General features: G+C 61.3%; 1 protein-coding gene across 1 annotated transcript in view; it reads left to right on the forward strand.

Annotated features, from left to right (window-relative positions):
* CEMIP (cell migration inducing hyaluronidase 1) overlaps positions 1 to 11,676 on the forward strand; it is a 56,533-nt gene extending 44,857 nt beyond the window's left edge. The window contains exons 21-28 of the mRNA XM_028089433.2: positions 362 to 577; positions 3,117 to 3,328; positions 4,087 to 4,272; positions 6,306 to 6,510; positions 6,678 to 6,764; positions 7,417 to 7,574; positions 9,791 to 9,891; positions 11,549 to 11,676. Of these exons, the coding sequence (XP_027945234.1) occupies positions 362 to 577; positions 3,117 to 3,328; positions 4,087 to 4,272; positions 6,306 to 6,510; positions 6,678 to 6,764; positions 7,417 to 7,574; positions 9,791 to 9,891; positions 11,549 to 11,676 (1,293 nt within the window). The remainder of the gene's footprint in view (positions 1 to 361; positions 578 to 3,116; positions 3,329 to 4,086; positions 4,273 to 6,305; positions 6,511 to 6,677; positions 6,765 to 7,416; positions 7,575 to 9,790; positions 9,892 to 11,548) is intronic.
* The last annotated feature ends 887 nt before the right edge of the window (positions 11,677 to 12,563 follow it).

A 12,563-nucleotide genomic window follows, 5' to 3' on the forward strand; every position in this document is an offset into this window, starting at 1 on the left:
CGGCTGGTGTTGAAAGACTGTCTTGATAAAACAGCACGTACACACACACGCACCCTGCGTCCCCTCCACGCATCGGAGCACTCTCCAGGGTCCCCCACAGCAGCCGGGCCTCCTGTGGGCGGAGGCCAAACGGACATGTTGCGTCTAGAGCTGAGGCCGGTGAGCGTCTGGCTGTTTGTCTGGCTTCCTCTGTGAGGTCAGCCGGGAGGTCAGCCGTGAGGTCTCCTGCAGCGCCCAAGAGCGTCTTGGCTTTGGCCAGGGTGTCATGTCAGCGGGAATCGGAAACTTCTCCCTGGCCTGATGACGGCCGCCGTTTCCCTTCAGCTCTGGCCCAGGCCTCACTTTCCTGGGCTCTGTTTAGATTACTTCCAGAGTGTTCTTCGGAGAGCCCGGGCCCTGGTTCAACCAGCTGGACATGGACGGGGATAAGACGTCACTGTTCCATGATGTCGATGGCTCTGTGTCCGAGTACCCGGGGTCCTACCTCACCAAGGACGACAACTGGCTGGTCCGGCACCCAGACTGCATCAACGTCCCCGACTGGAGAGGGGCCATCTGCAGCGGCCGCTACGCACAGGTGGGGAGGCCAGGGCGCCCCTGGGGCCACCCATCCCGCCCCCACCCCCCAGTCCTGTGATGAGGAGCGCGGGCCTGCCGCAGGCCCGGCTCTGTGCCGAGCAGGAGATTTGGGTGTCTCTCCTCTCCGATTTTTCTTTTTCTCTTTCCTCCTCACCCGGTAGAGTTTTCAAAAAGTCAGAGTGAAAACACTTCATAGGCAGAAAGCAGAAGGCCTTGGAAGGGGGCACTCTGAGGCCAAGGGCTTGGATAAAGTCAGGCCCCAGGGCATCGAGTCGGCGTGAAGATGTGGGCAGAGGTGAAACCCACTCCTCATCTGTGAAATGGGGATAATAGCTGAACCTCCTTAACGAGGCTGTGGGCGTGGGTTCATATACGGATGTGAAGTGCTCCACCAGCCTCAGCCGCCAGAACTGTGGTGCAAACCATGCGTGTGGTCTCAAGTCGTCTAGAAGCTGTGTCAAGGCTAGGAAGAAAGAAACGGGAAATTAATTTGAATAGTATTTAATAATGTATTTTAACAGCACACTCAGAATACTATCGTCTCAACATGTAATCGATGCATAAAAATCATCAGTAAGGCACTTTACATCTATGTATTTGTCTTCCTGTTCGAAGTCTTCAGAGTCCCCACACCATTTGGGTGTAAATTTTCAACAAAGTGGAAGCGAGTCCCACGGAAATGATAAAGTCACGTTTAGCGGGAAAGTATTTTACACTGCCTTCAGTTTGAAATCTAAATTAATTAAAATGAAATTTAAAATGCAGGTTCTCAGCCACGCTGGTCACGTTTCCAGCACTCTGTGGCCCCGCGTGGCCAGTGGCTGTTGTATGGAACAGCACGGGGAACATGGTAGAACCGAAAACCTTCGTTAGCTATGATGATGCTCCCTTAGTTAGTACGTGGCTGGTGAATAAAGGAGGAGGCATGCCCAAGAGAATGAAGGTGTTACAGGTGGGGGAGCCCGGCGAGCCCAGTGGCCCCGGAGGGGGGACGTGAGTGTGAAGAAGGAGGTCGTCCTTGGGACCACCTGCCGGCAGGTACTGCGGGCATGAGGAATGGGGGTCGGGGGGGCAGTGAGAAGGGAGCTGCAGGAAGTCTGGGGTCTGGGAGAGATGGGACAGGGAGCTGGCGCCAGAGAGGGGAAGGGGCCCCGGGGCCAGGTGGGCACTCAGAGTCTGGGGTGCCGGAGAGACAGGCGCCGGTGGAGTAGGAGGACCGGCGGGGGGGACAGGGCCGGGCTCAGGGCAGGAGGTCGGGGCCTCTGTGCGATAGAAGGAGAGGCCGGATGGTGGGCTGAGGAGGGTGGTCCCCGCAGAGAGCCTAAGGGTGGGAAGAGGGGCCGGGAGGGTGGGGGTGCCAACCAGAGGCTGGGAAAGCCGGGTGGAGCCTGGAGCCAGGGCAGGGGAAGGGCGCCCGCCTCCCTGCTGGAGAGCCCCGGGGGGAGGTGGGCCCGTGGAAGGATCCAGAGAGGCTCCTGCGGCCTGCCTGCTCGGGGCGAGGGATGCGATGCTGGGGGAGCTGTAGGCGACCTGGCCCCTTTGAGAAGGCACTCCGGGAGGTGGGGTCAGAGTTTGCGGATAGACGGGATCGGGTCCTGAGGAATCAGAGGGTGGCGGAACCCTGGGCCCTCGTGCCCCGAGGGCGGGCCCTCCTTGCGGCGGCCCTGGGCGGAGCCTCCCACCCTTTCCTTCCCACACGTTGCTTGTCTTCTTGCAGAAACGCTCTGAGCGTTAGCGCTTGCCCAGGTATCGGGACGGGCTGCTGCCTCGTCAGTTCTCGCAACCCCTCCCTTCCCTTTGCAGCTTGATCTTCCCTTGAACTTGTGCTTCTCCTGCGCGCCCAGCTATGGGCAGTGCCAAGGTTTCCCTCTCCATTTCGTGGGCAGCACAACCGGAGGGGAGATGCCCCCTCCCCTCCACGTGCACAGTGGCTCGCGGCCACGGGGACGTCGCCGTGGGAATACAGGACACCGTGTCCTGCTGAGGCGGGCCCACAGCAACCGGGCTCTTGGTTCCGCGGGACTTCCCGTGCGTTCTCTGAAATGAGATGCCACTCACTGGTGCAGGGCGTAGTGACACAGGGGCTGGACCCAGGGAAAGGGAGGGAGAAGTGGCCACACGCCCCGGGGCTGTCTCTCCGACGCAGGCGGGACAGCAGCTGGGGAAAGGAAGCGGCTTTCGCAGCGGGATTGTCCAAGTTCTCGCCCCCCTCCCCTTCCTCCTCCTTCCCCATCCCCTCCTTCCTCTGTTTACTTTGGGTTTGCCGCGTGACTATGAAGCCAGCCCCTCCCCCGTGTCCACTGGAATGTCCTGGACGGAGCCCTTTGCTGAGCATGCACAGGAAGCCTGAGCCGGATCGCGCACCCGCCGGCAGGAAGATATGCCCCCTTATTTGGCCGGTGGTTCACGAATCCTTAAAAGGGCTCCAGGAGAAAGTTCCTTTGAAAGTGGGGCCTGTAGTCCGATGTTAACCAGACGCTCTTGGAATAATCCCTTGTAATTGTCCTGATGTGTGTTTCCTTTTTGGGTTGCAAAAGATGTACATTCAGGCCTACAAGACTAGTAACCTACGGATGAAGATCATCAAGAACGAGTTCCCCAACCGTCCCCTGTACTTGGAGGGGGCCCTGACCCGGAGCACGCACTACCAGCAGTACCAGCCGGTCGTCACGCTGCAGAAGGGCTACACCGTGCACTGGGACCAGACAGCCCCCGCCGAGCTCATCATCTGGCTCATCAACTTCAACAAGTGAGTGGGTGCCCAGCCGGAAGTGGCGTGACCTGGGGATGGCCGCTCTCCTGGAGCTCAAGGCCGCGGTGAGGACGTCCCACCGTGATGAAGTCCCAGGCCAGCCTACGTCAGGCCCACAGAAGGACTCCTCTAGAGGGGCCGAGAGCAGCCGGTAGTTAGCGATCAGAGACTGGGCTGAGCCCCCTGCTCTGGGCGCGGCTGACCTCAGGCACAGCGTCAGGCTCCAACAGGGGCTATTGCTCTGCCACATCGAGGAGCTGGGGCTGGTGTCACCTCCCAGGGCAACCAAGGGAGGTGACATGACAGCATGTCACTCAGGATCTGTCCTCATGGATGGAGGCTGGCGCGCTCTCTGTGAACACGGTCACGGTCTCCCTGGGAGACAGACATCAGATGTGGAAAAACGACACCCACAGACATGAATGGGCCCTGAGATCGGGCTGGGCCAGGAGGGCTGAGCCCTGTCCTCCAGATCCTGGGCTCTTTCACAACAACCCGGACGAGAGGGCATCTTTCTGCTCCCGGTGGAGCACCCCAGGGTAGGCCTGGGAGGCGCCAAGCCACCGTGCCGGTGAGCCCCTCCCCGCCCCCAACACACTCCGCACAGACCCCGTGACTACAGTAGTAGGTGGTCCTTCGGGACCGCCCGCTGCGGAAATGGGGGAGGATGGCTCGGTCTCTCTCCGGGGTGTGCCCCGGACGCTCTGTGGCCCCGGACGTCCCTTCCCGTAACCTGACCCTCCCTCTGACTTTAGGGGCGACTGGATCCGAGTGGGGCTCTGCTACCCCCGAGGCACCACTTTTTCCATCCTGTCGGATGTGCACAACCGCTTGCTGAAGCAGACAGCCAAGACGGGCACCTTCGTGCGGACCTCACAGATGGACAAGGTGGACCAGAGCTTTCCGGGCAGAAGCCATTACTACTGGGACGAGGACTCAGGGTGAGGAGCCCCCGCTTGGCCCTGTGTGGCCCCCCTGAGAGCCACCAGCGAGTTCCCAGCTGGTGGCGTAAAATGCTTTGCTAGGGGCTTCGGTTCAAAGGCTGATGGCACCATCCACCAATGACATCTTCCAAGCTGCCAAGCTTGGGCGTAAAAAAACATTCCATGAAACACACACGGGGAATTGTAGGAAATGTGCCTGTTTCAGGAGCAGAGTGAAAGCAGTGAATCTTAGAACGGAGAAAACGTGGTGCGTTACCTCCGATCCTCACAGGCCAGTTGGAGCAGGTGATGTCACCCCTCATCCGGAGCCGGGGACGAGGAGGGAACGGAGACGGATCAGCAGGGGCCTGCCCAGAGGCCACAGCCCAGTTTGGGCACGGCTGGTTTCGAACCCAGGCCCATCTGTTCCCAAAGCCCCCCACCCTTGTGCTAAATGGCACCAGGTTCTACTCAGTAGATACAACAGGGATGGCCCGTCTGTCTGGAGATAGGGAGCTGTTTGGTCCCCTCCCCTAAAAAGAGTAAGTCTGACATCTCAGGAATGCCCGCACATCTCCGAAGCCATGAGGCTGTCGACGGCCAGGCCCTGGGGAGTCCAGGGAAAGGATCGCTTTACAGTCATTTTCCCATTCTTTTTTTTTTTTTTTTTTTAAGATTTATTAATTTGAGAGAGAGAGAACGAGAGAGCAGAGAGAGGACAGGCAGAGGGAGAGCGAGAATCTCCGGCAGGCTCCACGCTCAGGGCAGAGCCCAGTGAGGGGCTGGATCTCACCACCCTGCCATCAGGAGCTGAGCCGAAACCAAGAATCAGACGCTTGACTGACTGTGCCCCCAGGCGCCCCACCTTCCCATCCTTGTATTGAGATGGAGGCTAAGGAGATCCCTATCAGGTGCTCGTCTCTCTGGAGATGAGGTGTATCAGTTTGATCAGAGAGAAATTAGAATTTGAAAGTCAGAGGCATAAGTAAAATGCTGGCGTGGGGGCCGCGGATAGCACCCCTCTCCTCCCGTGACTCCTCAGCCACCGTGGGGCAGACAAGGCGGCCGGCGAGGAGGGAACGGCGCCTGCTGGTGAAGCGGCCGCTGGAGCACAGAGCTCCCGATAACGACCCCAGGCAGCGGTGAATGACCGCGGACGCCCCGCAGACAGCCCACCGTCAGGACGCAGGGCGCGGGGGGCAGACCGGGGTGCCCGGCCTCCGTCCCCGCGGTCAGGGCGCGCTGATGACGAGGCTGTGCCTTAGTTCGGTTACACGCTCGGGGACTGGGAGCCGGGTTACAGGATGTTGGTTCCTATGTAGAAGCCCAAACCGTCGGGCTTCCCCAATTCTCGGGGCCCCTCTGCCCGGCCAGCATGTGTCTCTGGTGCCACCAGTGTGGGGTGGGGTGGGGTGGGGGTCGCGGCATCGGGCTCGTTGGGCGGTGTGGGCACAGCCGAGGGTCAGCCCCAGGGACAGCCCGCGTCAGATGTGCTAACAGGTGGGAACCACCAGAAAGCTCTCTCCGGAACTGAACCAACAGCGATAAGCCCCAAGTTAGTACCTTGGCTTGCTCACCATCTGAGCCCCTGCACCCCCCCCCCCGGGCCGCGTCTGGTCCTCGCCCCAAAGCGAGAATCAGTTCTGGTCTGGAGGAAAGCCCGGCAGGGAACTGGTAGCACGCTCCCGAGCCGGCGCCGTGAAGGGACAGACCGCCCGGCTCCGTCACTGTGCAGCTGTGGGGTCCAGGGCAAGTCCCTTGGCTTCTCTGAGCCATGGTTTCCCCGTCTGAGAACTCAGGACGGTAACGGTACCTACTGCTCAGGATCGTTCGAGGGTTAAGTGAGATACTGTGTGCCTCTGCGGCCAGCACGTGGCATGGCGTAGAGCAGAGGGTCCGCCTTAGGGTTGTTCCCTCCATCCGATGCATTTCTCTCTCCGACCGCAGTGACCCAAGACAGACCCGGCCCACCGGCCACACTAACGGGGGCGGGGGGGGGGAGGAGGAGGGCTCCCTCGCCAGAGCAAACCGGCCGCGCTCCCTGTGTGCAGGCTGTTGTTCCTGAAGCTGAAAGCGCACAACGAGAGAGAGAGGTTTGCCTTCTGCTCCATGCGAGGCTGCGAGAGAATCAAGATTAAGGCTCTGATGCCCAGGAACGCGGGCGTCAGCGACTGCACGGCCAGCGCCTACCCCAGGTTCGCCGAGAGGGCTGTCGTGGACGTGCCCATGCCCAGGAAGCTCCCCGGCTCTCCGCTGGTGAGTGGCGGGGGGCGACCTTTGCCTGTACCCGGGCCCAGACCCAGGGAGGGCCCTTCCCGGACATCCGCCCGGCCCCCCAGCCGACGCGGTGACTTCCGTACCAGAGGACGCGGGGGACGGCTGCCCAGACCCAACAACCGCGCCCGGCTGTGTCTGTTTTCCAGAAGACAAAGGACCGCTTCTTGGAGGTGAAGATGGAAAGTTCCGGGCGGCGCTTCCTCCACCTCATGAGCGACTTCGCGTACATTGAGGTGAGCGGCCCTGGCCCTGCTGGGGGCGCTGGGGGACTGGCTGGCCGTGGCGTGGGGTCGGTCTCCTAGGGCTGTTGTCACAAGCCTTCCTCCTCCGGGAAATGGATTCCCCGGTCATCCTGGAGGACAGAGGTCCAACGTGGTGGTGGTGGTGGCGGGGGGTGGTTTGGCAGGGCCGGGTCCTTCTCCAGGCTCCCAGGGAGCGCCTGCCCGGGCCTCTGCGGGCTTCTGGTGGCTGCACGCCGTCCCCGGCTCGAGGACACGCCCCTGCATCATCTGCCTTGTCTCCACGGCCTTCTCCCTGAGTGTGGGAGCCCCGCACCCCCTGCCTTCCTCTCACAAGGACACCTATCGCTGGGCTTAGGGCCCATCCTAAATCCACAGGGATCTCGCCTCCAGATCCTTAACGTACTGGCATCTGCAAAGACCCCTGGTCCACATAAGCTGACTTCCACAGTCTCCGAGTGATGGGGCCGTCATTCGGGGCCCTGCAGAGGGCTACAGAGAATTGATGGAGGAGGGTCTTATGCTTGGAACAGCTTCGCAGGCAGGCTGCCCTCAGGGTCCACATGGGAGCCCCGGAGCGGGAGACCCCGGGGCCTTTGCCGCCCTCGGGCCCCCACGTCACAGCTGTGTTGCTTTGGGCCGGCAGGTGGACGGGATGAAGCACCCCAGTGCAGAGGACGGCCTCCAGGTGGTGGTGATCGACGGCAGCCGGGGCCACGTGCTGAGCAAGGCGAGCTTCCGGAACGCCATTCTGCAGGGCATCCCATGGCAGCTGTCTGAGCACATCGCGGCCATCCCCGACAAGTGAGTGTGTGCGCGGCCGACCCTGGGCCAGGCCCCCTTCCTGGCCAGTCGGGCCCGTGGGAGCTCGGGGAGTCTCCGCAGTGAAGGGCCCGCCCGGCGACTCGTGCCGGAGCCCAGGCCGTGCTGAATGCCGGTCAGGCCGAGGTGGCTTGGGCTGCCTGCTTACGAGTGGGAGGCCTGGCCTGGCCCTCTTCCCGGACCACGGCACACTCCCAGCATGGTCTCACCCCTCCCACACTTCCACTTCGATCCACATGCTGGTGGCTTTTGAGTGCCTCCAGCCCAGACCTCTCCTTGGCCCCGGACATTCCTGTCCGGCTGCTCCTTGGGCAAGGCCATCTGGACGTCTCCTCTAGGACTGACTCTCGCCATCTGTTGTCTTCTAACCTCCCAGACCAGCCCCTCCTCCTGCTCGCTCTGTTTTGGCTCATCAGCACAGTCCCTGCAGACAACTGCACCCGAGTCTGGGCGTCCTGCTCGACTCCCCCTTCATTTCTCCTCTGCCCCTGTGTCCTCATCAGCCACTTGCCTGAGCGCCCTCCTGCTGGTCCTCTCAGGGGCTGCCCCGCGGGCCCCTCTGGCACCGGCACCCCGGCTCAGCCTCCTCCCGGGCTGGCCCGTCCGCCTCCCCGGTCAGGCCCATCCTCCCTGCGGACTGCTGGCTTGAATTCTTAACTGTACCTCCTGCGCCCTCTGCTAGAAATCCCCGGAACTCCCAGCACCTTCCCAGTCTAACACACGTGCACCTCTCTGGTGAGGTCTCTTCCAACGCAGCTAGAAAGTTCTGCCTCTACTAAAGCACTAGTCTTGGTCGGACCGGGGACATGGCTGCTCCCGGATCCAGGGTGTGTATGCACTTCTGAATGTGGGGCCCACCTCTAACTCAGATGTGCGTTTCTGGCTTAACTGGGTGGAGAATCCACTGAAGAGCCAGGAGCCGGCACAGCAGGAAGCCTGAGTAAAGTGCTCAGTGTGGCACCTGCCACACAGGAGGGGCTTAGGAAATATTTGTTGGTAAGAACAAATGTACTTCACTAATGCTGAGTGTGTGATGGGCGCGCCCAGAGGACAGGGGCTCTGCTTACACTCAGTCTCTGTGTCATCCCCCACTAGGAGCTTCTTTAGCATTGCACATTCGTGCAGAAAGATCAGATTTACTGATCTGGGGAAAACACATTTTTCATCTTGAGAGCCGTAGTTTTCATGCCTTTTTTGGCCAGAGGATTTCTTCTTGAGATGAAACAGGATGCAGAAGTCTGGAACAAGAAGGGAAAATGCAGAGCCACTCCGTTTAGGGGAGGGGCAGAGGCATGGGACCCCTCCCCCGCCCCCCCCACCCAGCGCTCCTCTGGGCCGGGGCAGTAGCCCCATGTGCCTTGCAGGAGGAGCCCTCACTGAGAACCTGTTTCTGCTCCCAGTGGGACACAAATGGGGGTGACAGTGGGTTCCAGAACTCTGTACAGTCTCTCCATGTCTGGACTGTGGTCTGCGGTTATGGGATTCCTTTGCGATGTGAACTGGAAGCCCCACTGGGCTTCTGTTCCTGGGGGAGGTGCTCACTTCCTCCTGTCTGGCCCGGCGGGCTGAGTCTGCCGCCGGGAGCCTGTGTTCCCGGCACTCTGGCCTGAACACAACCAAGGCAGGGGAGCCTTGCTCCGGAGCTGGGCTTTTGCAGGTTGGAGTGCCAGGCTGGGAGCACCCCTAGCTCCGGGTCTCTGCCCCCGCCCCCGAGCATGGCTCCCCTTGCACAGGCCCTCTCACACACTCTTCTCCCCAGTCTCCCCATTTGCAAACCGAGCCGTAGTGCTGTCTTGCCTGAGCAGAGGGAAGGGACGTGAAGGCAGAGGTTAACCCTCCCCTGAGCATGTAGTAACCCCAGGCTGTGGCTTTCTCTCTAGTCCTAACCAGGAAGCGCAAGCTGATGTCCCTCCTCCACGTGCCGGCCCCAGGAGAGGTGTGCTCCGCGCACCTACTCTGTCCTCACTGGGGCCAGGCATGCGTGGGCATCAGGCCGGGGGTGTGTGGGAGGGCTGCTCAGGATGTCTGTCGGTCAGCACACGGAAAGGGCCGGTCGGCTCGGCACATGGGACAGGCTGCCCTTTCCCAAATCCCCGGTCGGACCTCTGGGCACCGCTGACTGCCCCCCCGCCCCGACCACCGCCACCGCCCGGGAGGAGCCCTCCCTCCGGCCCCTAACGTCCCCTTCTCTCACGCAGCTCCATAGTGCTCATGGTGTCCAAGGGAAGATATACCTCCAGGGGCCCCTGGACCAGAGTGCTGGAACACCTCGGGGCACACAAGAGCCTCAAGTTGAAAGGTAAGTGGGCGTCCACGGACTGTGGGCCCAGGCGCCTGGGGCGCGGTGGCTGCTACCTCCGTGCTTCCCGCCAAACCTCCAAATCCTCAACACAAGTGGTGGCCTTCCGGAATGCATGGGCGAGGTGCCGCCTGTCTCCATGCCACACGGCAGCTCCCTCTCAACGCGCAGCCAGACACTGCAAGGGACTTGCTAGAGCGGTTCACCCGTCTGCTCGGCAAGTGCACCCCGCTTTTGAACAAAAGTATCCGCAGAAAAGTGGCTTGATCGGACCGTCGTCCCAGGTCCTGCTGCTCAGCCGGGCAGGGCCCACGTCCCTCTCCATGCTCTGGCAGTCGTCCAGCATCTGCACGGCGCGCTACAGTCCGCATAGCTGTTGTTTGTCCCTCCCTGCCCGGGAGAAAATGGAAGCCCGAAGATTCTAGGTGGCTTCTTCAAGGTCACCCTGCACTTTGGTGACAAAGCCCAGCACAGACCCCACAGGGAAGAAGCCAGCCTGCCCAGAAATGCTGGCCTGACACTCATCACTGTCACCACAGGCTGTGTGTGTGTGTGGGGGGGGTGGTCCCTGGGGAGGCTGGGAGGGAGGCAGAGCGAGTCTGTGGACACTCATGTCCACCATGGTCCACGTGTAGTGTGCAGCCCCGCCCCTTGCTGAGTACCTTATAATTCATGAAGAACCGGGACGTTCGGTGCCCTTATTCCCATTTCACATGGAATTAGACACTTCAGTAACTTGCCCAAGTTTCGAATTTGGATCCGAATGTTTCTAGTCCAGACCAGTCAGAGCTGTTGGCTGCCATGCCATCCTGACCACGAGAAACATCTAACACGGGTCACCCGTTAGGGGTGTTAGGGGTGTTAGGGGTTAGGGGTGTTGACCCCGGCGGCGGTCACCATCATAGGGGATGTTAACTCCAGGCAGCTCCTGGAGAAAAATCAGGAACGATGAATGAAGGCCCTTCAAAGGAGCCGAAAGAGAACCGCAGGGAGAGAGGTCTCTTCTCCAGCTCAGTCCTGGAATCATTTTGGGGCCTCTGTCTTTTTAATTAAGACCCTGTGGCCAAAAGCTGACATGCCTAAGGTGACCTCAGTCAAGTGGTGCTTTCCCAGTGGTGAGAAATGTGTGCTGTGTGCCGGGCTGGCCGTTCCTCGGTGTGGACATACAGCCCCACGCCCCTCAGTTGAGCTCTGAATGCAGGAGGGAGACCGCTGTGTGGGGCTGAGGCCTCAACATCTGGTCGGGCTGCTCCGTCCACTCTGTGCCCTGGACAAAGTCCTTCTAAGGCCACAGCATGTGGGAGCAGGGGAGAGATCTTGTAGAGGTGCCCATCCCTCGTGGACAGATGGGGACGCTGGGCTTCAGACAGGGGTGGGGGCTCAGCTCAAAGGTGGCAGGCGCTCCCGGGAGATGTCCTGTGTAAAGCAGAGCCACCACCCCAGGTGGCTGGCCCCAAGGCTCAGGTGACACCCCCGCGTGCCCCTGGAAACGACATCAGGTACCATCAGCAGCCGGACACAGCTCTGCCGGGGGGCACCGAGGAGGGGAGGGCTCCCTGGTAGGGGCAGGTGGGCGGCGACAGGGAGCCCTGCGAGGTGATGGGGTGTGGACATTCTCCCGGGGCTTCCGTTCACGGTACCCGTCCCTACTTTCCAGAGAAGATGGCATTCGTTGGCTTCAAAGGGAGCTTCCGGCCCACCTGGGTGACTCTGGACACGGACGACTACAAGGCCAAGATCTTCCAAGTGGTGCCGATCCCCGTGGTGAGGAAGAAGCAGCTGTGAGGAGGTCTGCTCGCGGTGCCGCCGCCCTGCGCGGTGACGGCAGACCCCAGCGGACCCCGGCGGCGGCCCCTGGCACAGCGGCATCAGCCGCCCGGTGCTGCCCGCCCCCTGCAGCCCCCACTCAGTGTCTCCCTGCAGCCCCGGGGAGGCGGAGCTGCCCACACCGGAGACCTTCTCTTCCCTGCAGCTTCCTGGGTGCTTCTCTCCTGTCTGTGCCTCTGCAGGGGGTGGGGGGGTGCGTACAAGGAGCCCGAGCTGTGCTGGCAAGCGGGTCTGCTTCGGCGGGTGCCCCGATGCAGCCATTCACAGATCCCCATGCTCTCCAGCACGCGCAGTACGGGGTGGAGACAGGAAAGGAGAGACTGGTCTTCGGTCTTTGGGAAATCTCTGTTCCTGTAAGCAAGCACCCACCTTCGTGGGGTTAGGAGCCGGCGTGTAGACAGCACTCGCCAAGGCGGGACTGGCTCCCCTCGGGGAATGGGCGAGCCCTGCCTCTGGAGGGGTTCAACCTTTCCAGAGACTTCAGGTCCTGGGATGGGGGGAGGAATAGGTGACCTTGAGGCCCTTTACGTTGTGAGATTCCAGAAGTCTGTGGCTTTTCCTACCGCACACAGAACCCAGCTGTAGATGAGATTCTTTCGGGCCAGCACCTGTGACGCAGGGTGCCCGGGGCATGCAGGGTGGTGAGAAGCCAGGCCTGGAGTCAGGGGCTTGCAGGCTGGGGGCACGGGCGGTCAGGTATGCGTGCCCTCCGATACCAGGTAGAGAATGTGAAGGGGGAATGAAGAGGACCCGCGCAGGTGCCCTGCAGGGAAGGATCCCGCGAGCTCGGGTGGGTCAAGAAGCTTCCCACAGGAGGAGGAAGGGGGCCTGCAGGAAGGAAGGGC

The sequence above is a fragment of the Eumetopias jubatus genome, unplaced genomic scaffold, assembly GCF_037043125.1.
Source record: "Eumetopias jubatus isolate StellerSeaLion01/CBP00866 unplaced genomic scaffold, mEumJub1_p1.0 scaffold_7, whole genome shotgun sequence".
In the NCBI taxonomy this organism is placed as follows: domain Eukaryota; kingdom Metazoa; phylum Chordata; class Mammalia; order Carnivora; family Otariidae; genus Eumetopias; species Eumetopias jubatus.